At 37.8% G+C, this 25,090-nt stretch overlaps 1 protein-coding gene across 1 annotated transcript in view; it reads right to left on the bottom strand.

Moving 5' to 3' along the window:
- Positions 1-25,090, bottom strand: part of LPCAT1 (lysophosphatidylcholine acyltransferase 1) — a 75,265-nt gene that overhangs the window by 24,500 nt on the left and 25,675 nt on the right. Inside the window, 4 exon segments of the mRNA XM_032988988.2 lie at positions 2,017-2,142; positions 13,908-13,990; positions 17,674-17,728; positions 20,347-20,381. Of these exon segments, the coding sequence (XP_032844879.2) occupies positions 2,017-2,142; positions 13,908-13,990; positions 17,674-17,728; positions 20,347-20,381 (299 nt within the window).

Genomic DNA, 25,090 nt, shown 5'->3' with positions numbered 1-25,090 from the left:
GAGCTCAGTCATCAGCTCATTGGCCAGACATAGATTATCAGGCCCAAGAGAAGCCTAACTGCTCGAGGACTAATGAACACAGAATTTGAGAAGATGAGACTATGATCAATTGATGTCATCAACACAGCAGTCATTTTACCACAGAGTTCAGTATGAGGCAGCTGAGTTTCAGCCAGCTGTGACCTGGCAGTGGAGCCTGCATGGCTTCTGGATTGGTTCCCATCTAGCTGAGCACAGACTGAGCAAATTTTACATACAGTGTTAATGAATCCTGTAGATACGCAACATGAACAGAAATAACTCTCCAGTGTAGCAAACTGAGGTATAACTTGGTTTCAGAGAATCTCTATCAAAACCAAGCCTGGATCTGCCTTGCTATAATAATCTTACGTTTAAAACTGGATGTTATCTTGAAGGTATGTTATTGTTCAAAACCAAGTATTAAGACTGGATGAAAAATCCGTTGGATAAAATTTACTGTTCCAGTTATTTAGGGATGCAACTGGATGATTTTAATGCCACCTTGTCCTCAAAACCTTTGAATAAACAGCAAAATGACTGCATCGCCATCAAGCATGATTTAGAGATGAAGTCATATTACAATCTTCATCCAAATATGCCAGAAAAATACCATTGTAATAGCCTTCGTACTGGCACATATCCAAATCAAGACAGGATAATATTTCACCAATGTACAATTGCTCAAACCAGGCAGAGAGCTTCTGGGTTGTGGAGAACCTCACTCACAAATGCACATAATTGTTTTAGAGGTGAAAACAAAAACCCAAAAAAGCATAAATTGAAAGAACAGCTTTAAATTGAGCAGACAGAAGTCAGACAATTTGAAAGGATTAAAACTGAATCCCAGGATTATCAACTGCGTAATAAGAGACATGGGTGGTTTTTGGGGTTGTTGGTTTGGGTTTTTTTGTTTGTTTGTTTTGGGTTTTGTTTTGCTTTTTTCTTATTACTGTAAATTCAGAGCCTTTGGAACAAAGCAGGAATCTTTGTTTCCCCTTAGAAGTCTCTCCTATCCTACTGGAAATCTTTTCAGGTGGATGTCCTGACAATGTATTAATATATGCTTGTCATATGTATGCATAATTTATGCTGTCCTACATTACTCATTCTTCAATAGATTGATCTTTTTTTTTTTCATTTATGTAAACAAGCTGGAAGATGACGGAAAAATTAGTGAAAGAAAATAAAGTACAGAATGGAAACACGAAACTCTGCTCTATACTTTCAGGTGAGGAGACAAAAATGGAAAAGGGTGGTTTATATTAAAGCAGTTAATAGGATGAAGTTGTAAATTTAGTTTGTGGTTGTTCAATAGGATGAGAGCAGAAACGAGAAAAACTGGAAAACAGCAGCAAGAAGTTCTACTATTTGGTTTTTGTGATTTTTTTTCACTGTTTGCTGAAGCTTTTCTGAAAGGTAAAGCCAGAGGGAAGCGAAGTGATGAGAAGAGGAGTCACACTGCATATACTAAGCTACAGTTTCATTAGAAAGTCCATTTAGCAGTAGCCTACTCAAAAGATCAACCACTTCTTTGTGCTTTTTGGGAAAGAGTGATCCCCTTTGCCCTCACTATTATAACGTTAATCCAGCCACAAGACTTCTATGGCATCACTGTTCTCCCTTCAGAGATGTCACAAGAAAGGGCAATTGACTCTTAACTGTATCAAATATTAGGAATCCCACAGTATTCGTGACCCTCTTCATGAGGTATCTTCTAGTCTTGTTCAGAAATGAACACTTCAGACACACTCCGCTCACTTGTCAAGACTGAAAATATTAATTTTACAACCTATGCTCCTCATTAGGATATAGGGGTGTTTCTTGAAAGTGCAAGTGGAGAACAGTATTGGTTTAATTTTCAAATAGTGTTTCCCAGATTGTAATATGACAACATATCTTATATAATCATAAATCTAATATTGCTATATGAACGGAAAACTACATACACATTGATATATAATATGCACCTTACATATAAATGTTATATATGCTCACCCAAGGCTTCTCACAAGCTTTGCAAATTCTAAGAGACATGTGTCTGAAGGCAGACGAAGTTGTCCTTCAGCCAAGGCTAGCTGACAGTCTTCAAATGTATAGTCTGTCACTGAAACTCCCAATGCCCTTGAATAAACCAAAGAAACACAGTAAGCAAGATAATCTAAGAAAACTGAGCAGAATCATCACTTTTTATTTTATAGCAAGAAATCCTGTAACAATTACACTCTCTGTTCTGAAGAACTATAAGGAAGAGCCCATAAAAGAAAGTTCACATACAAAGAATGAAATATGGTACTCTACCCATTGCTATTTTGACTTCACAATACATGAAAATACAGAACACAAGGGAAAAAGTAGGAAGTGCATAGACTTTCAAATTCCTTAATATTTTTATAGAAGTGAATAACAAGGGTTTCAAAACTGTTAATTTATAGAAAAAATAACTATTTATTATGTTAAATATTTTAATTATTTTTACACTAACATATTAATAAATCAATAATCACCTGAGCAGAACAACTACTACTTTGAGGTAATACTAAAATTATACAACAGGCAACAGCTCTTTATAAAGAATGGCTAGAACATGAAGTGTAAAAGTAAAAAGAGTTAAACTCCAAGCAAACACAAGTTATTTGTAAGTGTATGACATAAGAAAGGTAGAAGAAAAAATACTCCCAAGATTTTATGTGCCAATCAATTAAGTCCTCATTTTTGCTTTGCTTCTAACTTGATGCTCTTTAGTTAGAGCAGCACCAAAAGATACTTCAAGGAAATCCTGAAATTGTAGTTGCACTGCATTGGCTATGCCAAAGTTGAGATAAAGACACTTTGGTTTGGAAGAGGCCTTTAAGAACTCAGTGTACAAACATAAGATGCAATTTATAAAGCACTCTGCTCCATGAGTTACTCATCTGCCATGTTTTCCATTATACTTGAGTTTACTTATATTAGTACTGAAGGTTATCTCCTTTGCGCAGCCTTCTCTAGTTTGAAGTCTTCAGGTAATTTTTTTCTTGACTTACCTTCTTCTACAGGTTTTTCTACCTTACTACTAAACACCTTTTTCATTACAGTAAATGGCAAGACTGATACAAAGCCCTGAGGCATGCCACAGTCACTTTGGTTTTGATGAAAACTCTGCATTCAATTCTACGCTTTATTATAGACAATTTGATTTGTAATGGCAGTTACCTCTCATGAAATAACCACTTAATTTCTGTTAAGTAGCCTCTTCTCCAGAATCTCGTTACAAGGCCTTTGAATGCCAATGTAAATAACATAAGCCAGTTCTCTTTTATCCACCAATTAATTGTCAGACTTCAGGAATTCTAATACGTTAGTGAGACATGCAATTAAAAATAAAGCTACTGATCAGGGTTTCTCTCTTCTCTCTAAGGCTAAGAAAATCAAATATTCAGGAAGAACACCTCACTAATATGTTAAAAAAGTAGATATTATTTATAAGCTAATTATGAATAAAACAAGGACACAGAGGGTAGTGATTTTGGATGAACAGCCTCTCCCCCTGCAAGAAGAAACAACAGGAAGGAACAAAAGGAAAAAGCCAACTAAACCAAATAGATAGAGGTACATTGAAAAAGCATCTTAAAACTCTGCAGACTGCTGAAGCCTAGATTGTCTCTCATGGGTGATTCTAAGCAACTAAATTTAGTTCCTCACAGTTTTTTACTTGATCTGTTTCTGTTTCATCCCTCTACTCCTATGAAGAGTCTCCTAGTAGTATCAATATCTCCTAGCAAATCAATAAACCACCTTAATGGAATGGACAAGAGGTTCTTGTGATACTGTATTTCATCCCATAGACTTATTGTTAACATTGTAATGAATGTTGTGTAAAATCCATATGAAATCCCCTACACTGTGGGGACTTAAATCAATTTCCAGGTTCCACCTGACTCAGAGATGAGGTATTACAGGTCTCGTCCACACTTACATGGTATTCAATATAGCATTAATTATACAATATTAAATCATTGGTATTATACAATACAAAATACAGTTTCCTTGGAAGAAAAAGGGGTGGATGAAAGAAGGAGAGTCTATCCTGTCAGTTTAGATTACTTCATATTCCCTCCTTTTGTTCTGTGTGTACACTAGATCATCCTTGTAAACTTCCCTGTCAACTGTCAGTGAAATAGCTGAACTCCTGAGGCAGCAAGGGCACGCTATAGGCAGTACTATCCACAGCTGCTTACATAAAAGAATGTGGTAATAACCAAAGATCTTGTCCAGCCAGGCACATTACATCAAATTTCATCAAATCTTAAGGCAACAGTAGGTATAGCACACAACAGAAATACAGGAACTTACAGGCGACCAGCTGAAGCATAGGGCAACTACACAGAAAAGAGGAAGCTGGTTAAAAATAAGTTAAAAGAAGAAACTGAAAGGACAATGTGTTCATTTGTGGTACAAAATGACACACCATATTAGGGAATTGGGAGAAGTGACAAGACACTTATCAAAAAGATTCTGAAAGGACAAAAAAAATACCCAGTCTGACTCAGCAACTGATTAAAGGTGGCAATTAGAACAAAAAGACTTTTTCTTAAAAAAAACCCCACGTTATTTCAAAGAAAACAGAGAAGACAGACAAGTTGAAACATAACCATGAGGTGGCAAGCCAAAGCAAGAAACAATAGCTTGTTAAAACTGAAAGCTAGAAGCTTTTCAAGCACATCAAAAGAAAGATGACTAAGATCAGGCCACTCAACCTGGGGGAAGGGTAGAAGCCTGACTGCCATCCCAGAAACAAAACCACATTGAAGTAACTTCTGAACAATGGTCCCCACACATGTTGAAGGAGCCTAGCCAAAGAGGAATTAAATCAAAACCAAAACAAAAAGTAACAAACAACCAAACCCAAATTTATGATACAGAACGAAGTTTAAACAAAAGCAGGGATCATCTCAGATTCAGACAAATCATAAGGGGAAAATACAACCTGCACCTTTTTGTAGCTGTGTGCACCCCTACAGAAGGAGTGGCATTTGAGCCAGACTTAGTGTTATCAGAACAGGAAAATTCCCATTATAATTAATGCCTGCATACATGCCCAGTGTCAACACATGCACACAAAACAGGATTGAGAAGGATAAAAGCATCTTCTCTTGCTCACCTGTTGGCAATCTTCCAGCCTTTAGATTTCCCAAAAAAGTAAAATTAACCAAAACAGCATGTTTATATATACATCCGGACTTTTAGAATTACAAAGATCAGAAGTAAAGAAGGGGAAGAAACAGCTTTTGTTCACAGTAAAGTTCAGTCATAGGGTCAATCAAGGCCAGATGAATTAAGAAGTTCAAGGGGGTCTCCAGTTCAGAAGATAAAACACAAGCTGTATAGGTCTAGCAGTTTAACACAAAAGGACCATGATTTCAGCTCAGAATGTTGAACAAACTGAAGCTGGGGAACAAAGTTCATTATTTGTGCTAAGACTGAATGTTTCAATTTCTTAGAATAAAGACTGGCGTACTAGATTTCACTGTAAAGCCTGGGTGCAACTACAACTCACAGGATTTTCTACAGAACCTATCCTAACTTATCTCCAGGGCAATCTTTCTCTACTTCAAGTGCTAGGAAGAAAAAAAAAAAAAAAAAAAAAAATCAATTTGAGACACAAATTGCAAGTGCAACCCAAATTTTTAAATAAACTAGGAATATAACTGCTTTTCCCAAATTTTAACTTGGAAGTATTTGTTTTGTTTCCCCACTTTTCTTCATACTACCTCTGCTTTCACAGTCAGTTAACCTGAGCCTGGCCTTTCTAATGTTCAGCAATTTTATGTGGCCAGGCGTACATGTCTGGCTTGACATACCTTGAGACTTTTTCCCTCCCTACCTTCCCTGAAATGCTGAGTATTTACCTTTCATGATATCAAACCACATCAAATTCCAAAGTCAGCAAGTCACTACAACAAATTGAAACCAAATTACAGCCAAACAAAAACCCAAAAGCCTTCCTGCAAAGCCAATCTGTTACACACAACAGTTGTACTTGTTATATCCTGACTTCTCACACCAGGCAGCTCCCTATGTCTAACACTTGTGCAGTCATAAAAATAAATTATCAAGTTTCTCATTTTCTGCATACCAATCCACTACACATGCAAAATTCTGAACATAGAACAGAATGTGACTGCTGTAATATTATGCAAAGTGAGAGAAAATAGTACCGGCAATATTGTGACATTCTGAATCGACACTTCAACAAAAACATTTTCAAAATGTTTTACATTGTTAATAAGCAGAACTGTGAACTAATCTAGAAAATATTCCACAGGCTGCTCAAAAAACCCCCGTTAAATCAGCTATAATCTTTACAGGGTGCTGAAAACATTAGAAGGATATCAAATTTGGTATTTTACTTCACTATCAGATGATTGGGAAAGATATACAAAACATGGTGGACAAATAACACCAGCTTCTAGTAGTTATCTGTATAGGAACTTCCTGGACCAGACACTGTTTGTACCACATTTTTTACAGTATAACTCAGGTTTGATGAATTAATTTTATGCATCTGGTACCGAACGTCACAATTTTGTATATGCTTTAAAGAGTACTTCCATTTACTTTCAGCTGATCTGCTGTTGAGTGCTTTCTATCGCTTCTGCTACAAAAACTAACAGACTTTCCTTACTATGCATTTCCAGAACACTCATGATTTTACTGTCCTTCAAAGCAATCCTCCACTTTTCCATACGCCCCGCTCCCCCCCTTTCTTTCTTTCTTTTGCAAGCTGAAGAGCTTTCACCTATATAGTTTTGGAAGGCCAGGATAGATAGCCCCTTTTCTCTCCTTGGACAACTACTCCTATTCTGTGACATTCTCCAAGCAAATTAAGGTCCAGCCATATGAGTCTGGAGTCCACATCAAGAATATAGTATCACATGATGGTTTAATTTTTAGACAAAAAAAGAAGCTGCCAACAGCTGCATTTATCCTTTGTGTTAAGAAAATGTGTCCTGTAATGTCAGTCTTTGTAGGCTTGTGTATCACAAATCTTCAAGGGGTGATAAATGAAGCAGGTTCTCTGTGTTGTCAGCATTCAAATATCTAGCTGAAACCAGACTGTTGCGAAATATTACTTAACTTTAAAAAAAAATGTATTTCTTCCTTGAGAAAATAAACTTAGCAAGAAGCTGTAGAGTTAACTTTGTTCACTAACTATATTTGCCTTATGACCACACATACAGCGTTCACAGAAATAAACACAGTGCACAATGTAGCTCTCATCTCCATTTTAATATAGGGCCTGAAACCTAAACAAACGGATGCTCATGCCTTTGAGCGTATAAAAATGACAAAAAGAGTCTTGAATTTCAAATCTGAGTGCCGAGCATCCAACCGGTGCTTTTGCAGAATCACATATAAGACTTCAGACAGCACAGGCAGAGAAGACAGCAGTTTTTCTGAAGTTAGATTTAATTGGTCACTGAAAATACAACAAATAGCCATGAGATAGACCAGTAAGCTACTGTAAACCCACATCCTCAAGGCTATTCTTCAGCAACTAGCATTACCGTATCAGATATGGTGGGACATTCTGATACTGTAAAAGCCTGCAAGGAAAGAAAAAAAAAATAATCTGATTCTTATTATGTAGAAGGTGACAGAAGGCAAAACAGACACAGATGACAATCTGTAGTACCTTTTTGCTTTCAGCAACATGCTGGAAAAAAGGATTCATTTGTCAAAAGCAAAAACGTAATCCTCATGTCAAGCTGATAGTTACTGCTTTAACAGTATGACATGCTTCAACAAGGGGAAAGTGATCCTGGCAAGGACTTGACAGAGAAAATATAAGGAAGACAGATGTTTTCAAGGTCCATGTGTAACACACTACACTTGAATTGATTCGAGCATCTACTGTAAATATAAAAACATGTCTTTAAATGTTTGTGTAAGTGGAGGAGAAAACCAAAGTTATCGGAAAAATGCAAGCCAGTCCATGACATTTTGGTGTTTCTACAGGAAGACTGCCTTTCTGGGCTCAGCACAAAAGAAAGTACAAAGCTGCTGGCTAGTGTCATGTATGTAGTTATAAAGCTGAGTTCTAACACCAGAAAGATCAGAAAAATTAAATGCTCAAATCAGGAATGCTGACAGAACTCTGAGGTGCTTGCAGTTTTGAAAAAACAAACGGGCAAAGGTGTCCAGTTTCCACTAGGTTTCAGCCTAAACATCTGCCACACACATACAAAAATAACAAAGTTACAGTATTTTAACTTGCATTTTTTTCCGAACTGTACCATATAAACCATATTATTTCCTATATTGAAGGCAGTGTGTGTAAGAGAAACTAACAAACTAAAGCGAAACAAATTGTGTTTCTATGTTAATAACTGATCAACCAGTCTGTGTATAATTATCTAAGCCACTTATATCTGTAATTATGGGTGAGGTTTCTTTAGACTTGCACAAAAATCCTGCAGTGAAGATTTTCACACGTAGCTGCCTGCACTACTACTGGCTTATTTGTGTCAAAAATTAATAGTGCTAAGTACATACAAGTAACTGGAAGCTGAGCTACTGACATACTCCTTTTAAACATACTTGAGTCCTAATGGATGGTAAGGTAACAAACTAACAAATTTTGTTTTGTAAGGTGAGAGTCAAAGTTACCTACTTCTTTAAAGCAGCATTTCTATAGCATAGACAGTATTTCGATTACTTTACAATTATCAGATGTCTTCCAGAATAAAAGTGCTAATGAAAATTTGGTGTTCAAGAATCTGTTCAACAAGCAAAAGACTACAATTCCACAATGAAAAGAGACAACTGATTATTTTTTTTTTTAGGGAAAAAAAACCCAAACAAACCAAACACAAACCAAACAAACTTTAAATAGGTATCAGTAAATTAGAAACTCTGATGTATAAAAACAATACGGAAAGGTAAGGACAGAGAAAAAGGTGCAATTGATGCAGCTAAGAAGCATAAGACTGTTTTTAAAGCCTAAGAAAAAAATATAAACAGTAATATAACTTGTTACTACCTGAGGATAGTAAAATTGCCAAGAGGCAAAAGCAGCTGTCATATGCAATACTTCACATTAGGAAACAATTAAGATGACATATTTCATGAATAAAATGAAGTACTTTCCACTGCTTTAACAGTGGTAGAGGTGTTTCCTTTATCACTGAGAAATTTTTAGAAATAAAGGTTTATGATGACAAGGTCAGATGATTTGTTCCTAGTAATTCTAGAAGAGCTGGGATTGAAGTCTGAGGTCTACACACTGACAATTTTACAACACTACTGTAGTTCCAGTAAATGATGAGCTAATATTTTGATAAAAAGTAACAATATAGGCTGGAAAAAAAACCAAACTCAACTAGAAAACATATAGAAGAAACACTAAGTGCTGAAATTAATAAATTAACATATCACAATAACACACGCTGACTACCAATAATGTAAGGTGATAATTGTTCATGCACATGAAAATCAAAATGACAACTTTACAATTGTAAGTAATACTTACAAAAGTGAGCCAATATAGTATGTATCTACATGGCATGACTTACTAGCATGGTGGTTTCAGAACTGTATTAGAGCAATAAAGAACATGCAAAGTAAATTAAAAATCAATATCTAATCAAATTTTATTTATTTATTTTAAAGAGAGAACATGCATGGACTGTTGCCATATTCAAAAGCACTCAACATTTCCAGCAATTTGAAAGTGACCCTAAACACACTTCCTGATAGCACGTTGTGGATGAGATGAACATCAACTCAGAGTAGCAGTCAGAACAAGGCCAGAAAGACCAAGAGATAGACTCACTCACAGTAGGTTATATGAGAAAAATCAAACGCAAAGCATATTGATAAGGAATAAGTAGGGGACCATACTTTAAACAGCAGATTAGTCTAATCTGCACGTACCTTTTGTGCAGAGTAAGAAAATGATCCAAAGGAAGACAAGCACAGAGTAACTAAGTCAGCAGCAGTGGCTATCCTGAATGAGTAATTCCAGTTCTGATTACACAGATAACAGAAGAAACAGTGAGCTGAGTGGCTGTAACAAGACAGCACACAATCCTAGATTTTGGCTCAATGCTACTGAATAAGTATCTGTCAATGAGAAAAAAGGTTGAAGATCACAGACATTAAAATACCGGTAACTGCAGAGGTGAGATTAAGAAACCCTTTTCGAAAAAAAACTTTGGATTTTTAAAGATGTTGTAAAGCGATCAGCCATTACAGCTTGGATCTTGCTCATCCTCCTGATGAAAGATATCACTACAGGTTAGCATTGCAGGAAACAAATAGCCACAGATGCAACGGAAAGGTCTGTAGAAGTTGTGAGCCTTAAATTCATTTTCTACCATGACAGTGTCCTATAAAAAAAATGGAAATTTATCACCTGGGTTCTTGTGGAATTTGGCGACAGGTTAGTGCACAAATATTGAAACACTACCCATCAAGAGATCAGCTTGTATTACATTTAAAATTAAAAAGTAAATTAGGTTTACATTATAAATTAAAAAGTAAATTAGGTTTAGTTTAGAAAGAGTCTTGTGAAACGAGGTCCTGAAAATCAGCAGGAAAGGGTGATTGCAGAATAGTAATCCAGACTGAGTAACTTCTGGCCACAACATTCACATCAACATGATGATCATCCCCAACACGGTCCTCGTGGTTTAACCCCAGCTGGCAGCTGAGCACTGCCCAGCCGCTTGCTCACTCCCCTCACACTGGGATGGGGGAGAGAATCAGAAGAGTAAAAGCAAGAAAACTCATGGGTTGATATAAAGACAGTTTCATAGGGAAAGCAAAAGCCGGGCACACAGGCAAAGCAAAACACGGGATTCACCCCCCAGTCCCCATGGTCAGGCAGGGGCTCAGCCCTCCCCAGGACAGCCGGGCTCCATCCCGCGTAACGGTGACTGGGGAAGGGAAACGCCATCCCTCCGAACGTCCCCCCCTTCCTCCTCCTCCTTCCCCCAGCTGTAGGTGCTGAGCATGACGCCGTACGGTGTGGGACATCCCTGGGGTCGGGGGGGTCAGCTGTCCCGGCTGTGTCCCCTCCCAACTCCCTGTGCCCCCCAGCCCGCTCGCTGGGGGGGTGGGGTGAGGAGCAGAAAAGGCCTTGGCGCTGGGTGAGCGCTGCTCGGCAGCAACCAGAGCATCCCTTGCTGTGTTATCAACGCTGCTTCCAGCACAAATCCAGAGCACAGCCCCATACTGGCTACTGTGAAGAAAATAAACTCTATTCCAGCCAAAACCAGCACAATACCCCAGGAAAAACAAACCAGTGTGTTAATATTCCAATGGATGGTATATGGCAACAGAAAAGATGAATGATACAAATGGTGGGTTAACACCTGAATGCATTTTCAAAAGTATACAATCCTTGTCATACTGGATGAGAAGGAATACAATGAAGACCTAAAGAGCGCTACAACATTTAAAAAATGGCATTTCCTTTGTTATTGGTACGGCTGCCTGAGGAAACCTGAAGCACAGGAGAACAGTTATGCTTTAAGTTCCTGACCTGAAACAGAGAGCCAAAAGCAAGGCTCACTTTAGATTTCACTTTTTGGGCAAGTAAATTAATCCATCCTGCAAAGAACTAATGTCCTCAGGAAGCAAACCTCTGTAAATGACAGCATCTCCTTCATTAAATATTCAACTTGTATGTAAGTGAACAGGAACAATTTAAAGACCTCCATCACTCACATTTGTGGCTGCCCACAGAAAAGCTAAACAAATAGGGCTAAACCAAAAGTTCTCCATAAGTCAAGAAGCAGAAGCAAGGTAAGAATCAGACATCCTGTCAAGTACTTGGTTCAACAATTACTAGAAAGCTGTTCATGTGACAAGATTATGATGAAGGCGAACAGGTTTCAGGAGTGGAAATCATATATATTGTTGCACTTGGCAAGTTCTATCAACTCCCTTTGAAATCAGGGGTAAGACACAAGGTTTTGCAACAACACTGGTTCTGACTCACAAATACATTATTATCTGGGACTGCCACAGCTTCTGCTGTAAATAAAACATCCAGTAGAATTACTCTTCTTCCAGAAAAATGTGATGGTGAGGAAGGGAAAAGCAGACATCTAAACAGATCCTGAAGTGACCTCTTGACATCAAAATGGTACACTGCTACCAATTCCATCTTCAAGAAAAGGAGACAAATCTAGATGAAGCAGTAATACTGTCTTTTACTCAGCAACACAAGAACCAAATAGCACCTGAGGTGCTAGCTGCAACCGCTCCAGCTCCAGAACAGACTGACAGCAGCTGAGCTGGCATCTCCTGTACCAAAAGCCACATGAATGAACTAGGAGAGTCTAGAGAACTGCAACTAGAAGTAAGCATCTGGAAGTGGTCAGAAGTAAATAAATTTTGGCTATGTTGATGTTATTTTAATTGGTCTACAGTAATCCACAGTATGCAGGGGTCAGCACTCTGTTCCATTCCTGTCTGCGTGTTAACTTCAGCACTTTGATATCCAACCATATTTATTTTCCTTTCACATCAACAAAACACCTACAGTCCCTTCTTCATCTCAAAGCAAACCATATTTGCTGTCCCCCATTTTGACAGTCTTCCCTTTGGACCTGCATCCCACTTCTGTTACCCCAAATGCCTAATTCTTCAGAGATGGGAGGAAGAAACAAAAGAACAATGAAAATCATGTCTCTCCTCCTGTGCACACATAGAAGGGAAAGCTTTCAACATGCAGCTTGGTGTAAACTTCTGTGGGCTTTCAAAATTTCTCCTTATACCATACAATCTCTGTCATCTGACTGGAGTAGAATTCAGAATGAAGGTCTAATAAATAACATGGTCTTCTACCCAAAGTCTGAGGACAACACTTATGTAGTGCCAGCTGATCATCTTAAGTGAACTACAAAACTTTGAGGCCACTGCAACTCTAAGACCGGTTGATACACACAGATTCTTTTGGTTTTCCCTTTGCGAGAAAAGTCCTTTCAAAAGTCCTACTGTTATGTTATAGGCTCAGCATCCATAAGGAAACTCACAGAGCTGGGTTCTGCTTATAAACCAGAGAAGAATTACTTACCAGTTTCTATCTACAAACTGACCTTTGGCTGAAACTGGTAACTTAGGAACAGAAAAGAAGTTACACAAAAGAAATTAAGATTTCATAAAATCTTTCAAAATCAGGATTAGAAAGATTCATAAATCCTTCAAGAGTTAATGAACATAGACCTGAGGGTTCTCTGTAAATATGGAGAACATCTACTGACTAATGGTAGATTTGCTGAAAGGACACAAATGAATGAACAAGAGCAGTGAAGCAAAAATACAACAGAAGAGGATAAAGGTCTGCATATTCAGTGTTGGCTTTATTATACACTAGACAAGTGTTGTAAGTGTTGTCACATTAACGTTCAACATCAATTAGTTTGCATTGTATCAGTGCTCTATTTCCAACAGAAGCAACTTTCCTGTGCTTTACTACTTGAAATAACCAGAGGCTAACAATGAATACGTGAAACTATTCTCAACTTCATTAAAACATCATAGCTTAAAATCCAACCTCAACAGCACAAAATTCAGATACATTAACTTTCAAAAAATTCATCTGTACTTTTCTCCTCAGAAGAACAAATACCCACAGCAGCAAGCAGAACTGCCTTGTTATATGAAGACATGTTAAAAAAAACACAACCAAACTCCTACAGTTCCTGCTGTATTTGTGGCTCCCCGGACTCCTCAGAGAGGAAGGCAACTGCTACATAAAAGGTTTTGTATATACCACTGCAGACTACAAGCTTCTTTGCAAACAGCCAACTATATTGAATTGATTTCATTAAATTTTCTTGATCCTAAAATTAAAACCATACATCTATTTTTATTCCATATTACAACATACTTACTCTGCCATTACACGTCTGACGTTATTGGCATATAACACTGGATTTTTTCTTTCTTCTTCTGAAGGAATATACACAGGTAGAAACTGCATACAGAGAACTGAATTATACCAAGAATATTGAACATTTTAAACAATCTCTGTTATAGCACTATAGTGAAAAATGTATACAGTTTTTTACTACCTACAAAATTATATTAACAAAAGGACTAAAAAAAATTAAAATTGAACACTTAAATGCTTAAGGATGCATCATTCTTCTAGTAATTCATGTAGCAGTGACTCTGCTCATTTCTTACCTCATAGAACCCAAGTAGAGTTTTATCCTCCTTTCGTAAGTGGGACCAGGAATTTTTAAATAAAAGTACTAGCATTTTCTTGCACAAAGTTTTCTCTCACATTCTGCATTGTTCAGCTCTTTCCAGATAACCAAGAACAGCATCTGCTACATGAACATTGTTCTATACCTTAAATAGTAAGAATTTCAAATGCTCAGGACATCAGGTATTTACTGTACCTCCTGCACATTTTGAAATCATATATGACTGCTTAATGTACACATCAGAAGTGTTTTTATGTTCTGCTGATGGAGGTTTTGAAAAATTTCTCCTTCAAATGGGGCACTAGTTATTAATATTCAATTGAAAAAAAAAATCTAAATAAGTGCAGGTGGTCACAGAATCACAGAATAGTTGAGGTTGGAAAGGGAAAATTACACCAGAACTGCTGGAGACCTGCAACAAAAAAGGCAGCTTTCAGAATAGGATGGCCTATACTAAAAGGCCTTTCAGCTCTTGGGTATGTTTTTAAATGTTTGTTGAAACATGATGTAAGCCCCAGGATCATGGCCAGTCTCATCTATAAAAACCCTCAAAACATCTCATTTCTGCCAAGTAACTGTGCTCAGAAGGAACAAGAAGGGATCACTCTGATTCCCACCCCTGCTCAGGACCAGACAATACAATTCCTTTAGTTGTGCAACACAATGAGATAATTTATGCACTAAATGAACAAAATGTTCATAATCCTGTGGAAAGCTTCTGAAGCAGAAACCAAAGTTGTATTAAAAGTAGCTATATTTCACATAATTAGCTATGGGTAGTGTAAGATGCAAACTGTGATCCAGAAATTTCTCACTAGTCTTTAAAAAAAAGAAAACAACAATTGGGCAATAAAGTTTATCATTTAAGCAAATACTTCTCAGTAACTATGAAGTTAGCTGTATTTTCAGAATTGCATAATGCTATGATCAGCAGTACTCAAAACGCTGACATTAGATGTTTGTCTAGCTGTTTCTTATAGGTACTCAGTTATGGACAAATCTTATATTTATTCTGGGTTTTGCTACAGTTTTCCCTATATGCACCACTTCAACTGAACACATATGACTCCCATCTTCTAGATTTACAAGCAGGTGTGCCAGCCTGATGTGATATAATATACAAAAGGACGAAGACTGTGAAGCTAACAGAGATGGAAAAATTGTTCCTTCAAGTTCCAAGCCCAATTCTGTTTTTCAGTTGCAAATTGCTATTAAGTCATCCATCCAAACACAGGACAAGTTTGAATGTGAGGTGATTTCAGAGGTGTTCTACGTGTCTGTGCCTAACTGCATAGAAATAGCACAATCATTTCAGCACCACTAACAAAATCAAGAGAAGAATTCTCAGCCACTGCTGACTGTGATAGCCATATGAAAACTGAAGCTGACGGGCCAGCAAAACAAGCTGACACGAGCCAGAACAAACTCAATGTGTAGGTGGTCACATACCCTTTCTTCTTCACAAGGATGCTTGCATGTCAGCTCCAAGTACAGGATGAATGGGCCGGCATTTTTAGTAACCTATTATAAAATCTACATAGATGCTTGCTTCTCAATATACATGACATATGTAGTATGCCAGAACATACATTATATGCAGAGAAGCTCAGGCTAACAAACTTTAGATCCTGATTGCTGACTGCTAGGCCTTATGAGCTATCATTTATAATCAAAAACATACTGAAGTTGTGTTGTTTTGCTGCACATCCCCTGAGTTATTGGATCTTCAGCAGTAATTCTTGTATAAAGGCTGGTTGGTATTTGCCAGTACCTCTGTGCTGACAGAACAAAGCAGGAATAAAAGCCAATAAACTTTGGAGACAAAGGAAAAACCATGACTTTGAACACAGAACAACTAATTTTTCCCCTACATCCTACATCTGCAGCACCTCCTTGCAAGAATAGATTCAAAAAGCAGCTCTCAAGTACTCTGCCTCATACTTGCAAGCAGCCTTGCAGACAGCTCTGCTCATCTACCCTCTGCCAGATCCTGCTTCAGTACAGCATATTTCACAAAGTCACTAGATTTTCTTTGGCCTTTTGAAAAAGGCCAAAGAGCATAACTTGTCCTTGTGCAAGTTCTGTATGTGCTACAGAAACTCAGCATCTGCTAGCAGCTACTGCCTGAAAACTCAAGAAAGCTCAGCAGTATTCACTTCTGTGTGAAAGAACCCACTTTACTTGCCTAGGGCAGAAAACCATGTTCCTGAGATAGAGTAAAAATCCTGCCAATCAGCTGGTTTGTCTTGTCCCTGCATGAGGTAGTTTCTCCCTGGCCCTTCTAACAAAAACATGTCACTGTTTTGGAAATGAGATTTTTGATATTTTTTTTTTTTTTAATATATATACTATTAATAGCTGAAAACATACAACTAAAGTGGTAACACTAACCACAAATTTCTACAAAATAGAATTGTTCAGTGACTGGTATTTCGTGCATTTATTGCTTCTGAGAAGAATTTATAGCATAAATAAGTAAATACAGAGCACAGCAATGATAACTACTGTGATAAGCATATATGTTACAATAATAACGTATGTGTATGCAAATATGTAATAGTTCTTCCTATTAGCTTACCTTGCTATCAGTAAGAGATAAGTAGCTACCTCATTATTAAAAAATTTAAGCAAAAGAACTGCAGAACATCTGACAAATATCATATAACACCTTTAAAACATGATCCTGTGAAAGGTGTCCCAGTCCATGGCAGTCGGGTTGGAACTAGATGATCTTTAAGGTCCCTTCAATCTCAAACCATTCTATGAAAACACCATGCTTCTCCACAAAAATGTAATTACGCTCTGTAAAATGCTTAAGGACAGCAATTTAAAAGGAAAGGATTTAATTGTTTTTGCATTTTCGCTACAATATCCTTCAGCCTTAGGATCACATAGTGTTTTCCTGAAAACAAAGTTAAGAATATATATAAACTTAAATTTTATGTTTTCCAATTTCACATTCTGAACAGTGCAGGCTAATAAAAAAATTAGCCAGACATATTAAAGAACCTATCTGACCTATAAGAAACCACTTACAATGATTTTTCTCTAGAAGAAAGTCCTTAGCTTGTACATCAGCGTTCACACACTTGGGTATCTAACACACAGACTTGGTATACTAGCTGGAATAGCAATCAGGCAATTAAAAGACAATAAATTTGTTCACAAAAGACTCTTTAAACAGTCAGAAATCTATCTACTCAATTTAAATGCACAAGAAATTAAAGTCTTAAGCCAAGTGGAAAACTATACTTTGTTGTTCTATTTTTAGATTACATTTTCAGATCCATAAGACATTTGCCTAAAATATAAGTGATATTTTAACCTGTTTTTACAGACTGTGTTGACATACGAAGTTTGAATACAAACTTTTACTGCAGAATTACGTACAATATATTATTCTGATACTGCTCAGAATACACTAGGGTTTTTTTTTTTTTCTACTGACCTCAATTTCCACCGAATTGTGAAACTGACACAAAGTAAGCCACAGAATTTCTAACCTAAAAGGGGAAAAAAAAAGGAAAAGTATGGAGGAAAAAATTTACATGTAGTGAAACAGTAGTACATTATGCTCCAAAGTCTTCAAGTAACATTCCTACTATATGTATTATCATATTCAGATACAAGATTAACAGAAAAGGTCTAAGTACTTCTACACATTACATTCTGTATGGTGGAACAAAAGCAATTTACACTGAACTTGCATCCTAAAAGATACCCAAAAGCAGGAAGACAAGCAGTAATATGATATACAGGTACTAATGCATACAGTAAGATATTATGTATGCATAGTGTGCAAAGAAAGAATAAGTCCGTTTCGCGAAAATGCTGTATTCAGCATAGACTTGGCAAGATTAATTATAACTACTAAGATTTTATCGTTGTCTTGGTTTGGAACCAAAGTTCATTACACTTCAGAAGTCTGTTAATGAAATGCAGTACACGTGTTTTAGTAGCCTAAGACACAAGATACTGCTTTCTAAGGTCAAGTTCATTCCAGTAAGATTCAAATCCAGGAAAGGATTTAGTAAACATAAATTAGGGAGCAGAGGCAATAGCCACATTTTGTACAGTATCCAGGTAGTTACAGCAGTCAATCACTGTGAAGGGAGGGCTGGTCAAAATCCTCTTAGCCAGATAAAGTGCAGTTCCTAGAAGCAACACCCTACTCATTTTGCTACACAGTCAGGGCTGAAACACTTTTTTCTCCCTTCTTTCCTACTGAACTTCCAACACATTGAAGCAAAGAAAAGGAGCAAGAATAACAGTGGAACTTGTGATTTGAAGTTTACGTCACTGTCAGGAAACGCAAAAGTCTGGTTTCTAGGTCCTTGTCCAAGGGCATTAAAAAACTCCAGTAAATTACACGTAAACTCTTCTCTCTGACAACTCTTTGTAATCCTCAAAGATTAAACCTTAATTTAGAAATACCAGTTTAAAAAATGGATAGAACATGGTATCTAACTGAAGCCCAATGTAGAGAAAATTTAAGTTTTATGCTATAGTCAACTTCTGTTTTCAAGGTACAGTCAGCTGATCTGCTCTGAATACTGTCAAACTATTAAAAACATTACTTTCCATAAGTGGAAGAAAGCGTATAATTTCCATGTGACAAGTTTTCAGTCCATTTTAGAGGCCACAATACCTTTGACCAAACAGAATACTCCTGGATACATGACACTTCCAGATTAAGTCTGGGTTAACACCATGTCAGAGAGACATTTGTTGAGAAAGTGAAGACTGTATCAGTCCTAACAGTATTTTCTGCTAAGACATCAGACATACATTTTAGGTCACTCAGGAGAATTAATCCTAATTAAGCAAAGCTGTAATTTAAACCGACCCAGTGAATTTGCAAAACATCACATGCTGCCTCAGATTCTGATTCAGCTTTAATTTAACTTTATTAGAAGAGGTCAGAACTTCCATGTATGTTCTGTACACATTAAAGTGATCTAAGGCAACACACCTACAAGTTTCTTCCCTCTTCCTCCTCCTCCTATGTATTTTTGACTCTTCAGGTAGGACACTAAGCTAGAAGTAAGCTACTCACCTTTCTCCCCTCGGGCTGAGTTAATTTGCTAGATGAACTGCAGTGCAAATGCAAAGGAAGAGGTAGGAACTCACAAGGAGAGAGGAGAAATCCCTGCATGCAGTAAATGCTGCAGCACCTACGTTAGACATTACCATGAATCGATCTACTTCCAACATGATGATTTAACTGAACCTTTAAAAGTGATCAATGATTTCCTCAGGTCTCCAAATTAGATGTGTCCTTAATTAGACCTGGTTCCCAGTCCATTTCAAGGTGCAAAATTAATTGACAAAATTATAACTTACTTGAATCTTGGCAAATCCCAATGGTTTCTGGGTTACTACTAAAATATAGGATTTCAGGTGGGACGTTCAAAACAATAGCTCCCAAGGAAGAGATTAGTGGCAAGCCATTAATGATAGAATCCAACTCCCCTTTACTTAGTGTTCAAAATTTCTTGTTTAGATCTTCATCTAAACATTTCAGAATTTTTACTCCAACCCGAGAAGGAAAAAGACTAAAAATATATTTTTTTAAAAAACAAGTAAGAATTGCTTCATTTAGTATTTTACATTACATGAATTTGCCAAGGAACCTCTAGAAAAACATTTTGTTTAAAAAATAAATTAAAAAATTTAAGTTATTCAGGCAAGATAATGGAAATTGTATCTCCAAATTCCCTGAGTGGGTTGACTGCTTCCATGGGACTAGACCAATTTCAAACAATAGCCATGCAGATTTCATACAGAAACACACCAAATCGATTTGCAGGCAATAAAATACATAGAGCAGAAACAAGTTGTTTTACTTCAAAACCTAACTAAAAAAAAAAATTTGAAATAAAAACCTAAAATCCATTCTGCAAACCAGCAAAATCATAGCAGCAGAATTACACTGTTTATACCTGGAATCCTCTAACTGATTATAATAATTAAGGGAACAACAGGTAAAAGACACAAATTTATCCCAAAGAATAATCCAATAACCAGCAATTACTACTTAAGTATATACGCCTGTAAGACACAAATAAAAACAACGAAAGAAAGCGATCGTGATAAAAGCAATAAAACATAAACCACTTACGCTCCTGGCCCTTGCCACGTCCATGTGATTGTATCCTAAGAAAAGAAGCGTGATAGTTGCAATTAATTATCATACTTCAAACTTTTGTTACATTATAGATAGCATAACCAATGACATATGACTAAAAGGTTTTCATGGAAACCTCAGTGCCCTCCTTGCAAAGGTTCTTAGCCCCAACAGGAATCAGCCTACTTTTATATAGCTAGGAAATACCCAGTAACCCAGCTCTTCAACACAGAATATATATATTCATAAAACATTTATAGATCCAGGGATTCTTCAAATGCTCTTAGCTTGGAAAAGACAGTTATTTACTGTATGCTGACATTCCTTGATATGCATAGTCCATGTATAGTTTCCTAACCCATCCTGCTCAACAGGATGTCCCCCAAGTGTCCCTACACTTGGGCTTCTCGGCAAACACTTGAAGTGTTTGGGACCTGTGGAGATGACTGAAAGGAAGTCTGCTCAACTGATACAAAGCAGTAGGACAATCAAGACCTTAAGTCTAACTTCAAAACAGTATTTTTCCAGTTCCTTTTACTCACAGGTGGAATACATCCACCTGCCTGATCCAGCAGTCAAAAGGTATGTTGTAATACACCTACACTCACCAATTTACTCTCAGGCAAGACCAGCAGCACTTTTAGATGGCTGAGATGAACAGTATGTAAAACATTAAGAGAGGACAAATAGCAGTGGAAGAAGTGAACAAGACACAAATAGCAAAAAGGGAACAGAGACCTGGAAGGAACATACAACAGTGACAAGAAGGAATATGACAGTAAAGGCCATCACATTTTTAACTGTAAGACTTGTGATGGGTTTCTGTGGAGCTGGTTTTTTTTGTTTGGTTTTTTTTTTTTTTTTTTTTTGGTAGCAGGGGAGGGGGTTACAGTAGCAGCCCCCTGTGAGAAGCTTCTCGAAGCTCCCCCGGGGCTCCAAGTCGGACCCGCCTCTGCACCAAGGCCAAAACAATCAGCTGCGCCTCTGTGATAACATATTTCAGGGATGTAGGAGGCAGCTGGGACATGTGAGGAGTCGGGAGGAGGACAAATGCTGAGGTAAGTGGAAGGAAGGAGAAGGACGTGGGGGAGACGCACCGGAGCAGAGACCCCTCTGTCCCCTAGTGAGGCGGCAGGGCCGCCCCCCTGCCACCCGTGGAGCCCGGTGGTGGAGCAGAGACTAACCTGAGGCCTGAACAGAAAGCCACCAGAGGACAGGCCTCTGCACTTAAAACAGGCCGGGCCCGGAGGGGAGGAGCGGCCCCGCTGCTGCGGTTCGGCGCTGGGAGGACTGCAACACGCGGGGGGGACCCACGGCGGAGCGGCTGCGGCCCGTGGGGGGGACTCACACTGGAGCAGGTTCGTGGAGGACTGCGGGTCTGCGGTGAGAGGGGAGCCCCGGGGAGCCGGGGAGGGATGTGCGGCGCTCACCCCACCTCCCAAAGGGGAAGGAGCGGCGAGCTGGCTGTGACCCCCATCCCCTGCCCCTGCCCCACGGGGGAGGAGGGGGAGAGATCGGGAGCAGAGCTGAGCCCTGGGAGAAGGGAGCGGTGGGAGGAGGTGGTTTTGGATGTGGTGGGGCTTCTCACTGTCCCACCTTGGCTGTTAAATTTTGTCTTTGTTAGCATTTGAATTAAAGTGATGTTTTCTTTTTTTCCCCCTAGACTCTTTTGCCTGTGACCATAATGGGTGAGCTGCTACTCCTGGTTCTTAGATGGATTTTTTGAGCCATTCCTGCTCCATATTCTCCTTCCCATCTGATAGGGGAAGGAGTGAGTGAGCAGCTGCACGGTGCAAACTTGCCCTCTGGGCCTAAACCGCGACAGACTAAGAAACAGTGTAGGAAAAAACTGCAATACTTGAAGGCGATATTTAAGCGTAGAAGCAAGAAACAAAAAACCTGAAAATGAGTTTGAAGCTACTGTTCAGACCAGCTGGGAAAAAAATGTACAAGTCGTTAACGGAAAGACAAGAGGACTCAGTAAATTCAGGTTTCTATAAGACCAGATCAGAAAGATAGTTCTACCAGCCTACTTTAAAATGTTCCAGTTCAGTTCTATGATACCATCCAAAACCATTTTAGAGAGTTTAGCTGATCACATACATCATGATCTTGGAAAAAATCAAGTTGAACTCATGTTTTAATTACCCTTTAGAGCAAAAGTCCCAAGTAAAAATCAAAGCAAGCAACGCATCCATAAAAGGTGGCAAATGTGATGAATGTGATTGATCAACAGCTTGGACTAACATCAATATATCATGAAGGCCTACTACAAATTTAAAACTTCACTTTCTGTAATTATTGTAAAATCAAATAGAATATGATAAAGAATGATTCTGTCTCTAGCAATCAACACACATGCATGAAAATAGACTTCTCCTTTTAGTGATCTTGTAGAACTTTATTGTCTGTAGCTTTACTGTTGTTTCTGGCAATTTTGATGTCTCTGATAATACTGCAAATAAAGACGTTATGGGGTTTGTTTTTCCAAAAGGAACTTTCATTTACAAACTGTGACCATTGCAATGTAGGTAGCTGATAATTACTCTAATCAGAGACTGCCATATAGAACAACAACACAGCACTACACACATGCAACTCAGCTCTGTAAACTGCAACAGTGAAGAAGGAGACAAAGAAAAAAGTGAGCTCTATAAAGGTACCTTGCCTGGGCAATGGATCACTGAACAAAGAATAGGTATTTTCAGAATCCAGCCATTGTGCTGGCTAGCTGGCATGACAAATAAGCCACGTATCTATCAGCAATCCTGCGAGAAATTCTCAGTGTGAATGTCACAGCATACATACATATTTTTTCTCATGGAGAACATCAGGATGCAGCAGGGATGACAATAAGTGCCACATAGTGGAAAAGCAGGATTCTGCCTCTTTGTACGAGACTCCTGCCAGCATACCCAGTATTTTTATAACAAAAACAACTAGCAGAAGGCAGGAAGTGGTATTCTCCATACCTAGTTTAGATACTTTTTATACTTACCACAGCTACGAGCTTATGCTTATGGACAGCATTTATTTTGATAGCACTCTTAAGTACACTTTGAAACTTTTGTATCTATATAATGAATTCTTTGAATTGTATGGAAGTACTTCCATATAATTTGTATTTGAAACAAGAAGATACTAAGAATCATGCTAAACTTCGAACAGCAGATTGGCTGTGTTTTTACATGCTAAATCAACCCTGATACACCAAAGCTGGACAAGAGATGCTGCCAAACTTCTTGTCAAGTAGCACAGTTATCCATGGAAGACACTTGGACATAGAAATCTATTTAAAATAGCTCTGTGATATTTAAACAGGTATATTGCCTTTCATAATTAGCAGCACTCTGATAGAAAATTCAAATGAAGGAAAACCTGTGTACACAAAGACATTTAGTGTAAAAACAAATCACAAAAAGGATTGCTATAGAACCTATGGATGGCAACATTAGGTCATCTTATTTTAATTAGAATATAGATAACAGCTGTCAAGCACCCAATAGGCAAAATACCATGAAACTAAATGGAAGCAGATTTTGAATTTCAGGTCTAAACAACATTTTAAGACTTACAATTTCTTTCTGCCCTTGCAACAGGAGGAGCAACATACTAACACACTACTCCTAAAGAAACACTGATACAGGACCAGAGGCATCATCTACTGCAAACAATCACGAGCTCAAAGAACAAATGTATTCAGGGGGCAACCCTGACTAGAAAGAGTTCTTAATGGCACCCAGAACTAGATTTATTTGCTAGAAAACAACTGAATTTACATCATCACTTTTGCCACATTTCAGTCCACTGCAGAACAGTAGTACTTTACCTAGCACTTGAATAGCGTACAAGGAAAAACACATAGGAGTGCACACACCTACAACATTCACCCCAGGCTCTGACCTTGAAAAACCTCCCAAAACAGTCAGCTGTACTCAAGCCCAAGACTGTTCACGTCCATATAGAAGAACTCAAAGCTCTGAAGGTAGATCAGAGCAGGCAGTCCAAGCTAAAAGCAGTGTGGTGACTGTATCTGGAATTCACTGGCTAAGCAAAGATCTTAAATTCCTTTCTAAACCTAAAATCCTAATATGCAGTGGTCAAACAAGACAATAAGCAGGAAGCCAGAGACAATGAAAGTTTGCTAGAAATGCTGTCTTAGCATATGAAAAACAATGTTCTACTGTGTTGTTCTTACTTGATACATAACTCTTAGCTGCACCCTAACCAAAATAAATCCAACCTTCATGTATCACACATGATCTTTCTTCTTCCTCTCCTCATTCTAAATTTGCTGCAACTCTTCTGCAGCCCACAAGCCAATCTAAAAATCAAACAGTAGTAGCAATCACTGCCCCCTTATTAGTGCTTAGTGGAATTAGACCTTAGGGGGTTAAATGACTCAGACACTGAAAACTGTTTTACAGCAACTAAAAGTAGTAGGAAAAAGTAAACTCCCATACACAGATTCAGGCCAACTCTGATATCTACATCAATATTTACAGTTTCTGACATTTTGCAGTAACATAAAAAGTTATGAAAATTTTCATTAAAATTTATATTTATTTACTTCAATGTAAAAAGCTCACAATTTCTGTTAATAGAGGATTAGGAACATTTAATATTAGTTCACAAACATTGCATATTATGTACTACAGTTAATAAGGTAATTTCAGTAGGCAAATGGATTTTTGATGATATTTGCAAATTTGATAGCTTTATATTATTTATAATAAGT

The sequence above is a fragment of the Tyto alba genome, unplaced genomic scaffold (assembly GCF_018691265.1).
Source record: "Tyto alba isolate M040663 unplaced genomic scaffold, T.alba_DEE_v4.0 Super-Scaffold_27, whole genome shotgun sequence".
Classification (NCBI taxonomy): domain Eukaryota; kingdom Metazoa; phylum Chordata; class Aves; order Strigiformes; family Tytonidae; genus Tyto; species Tyto alba.
This window is presented reverse-complemented; position numbering and strand designations above follow the sequence as displayed.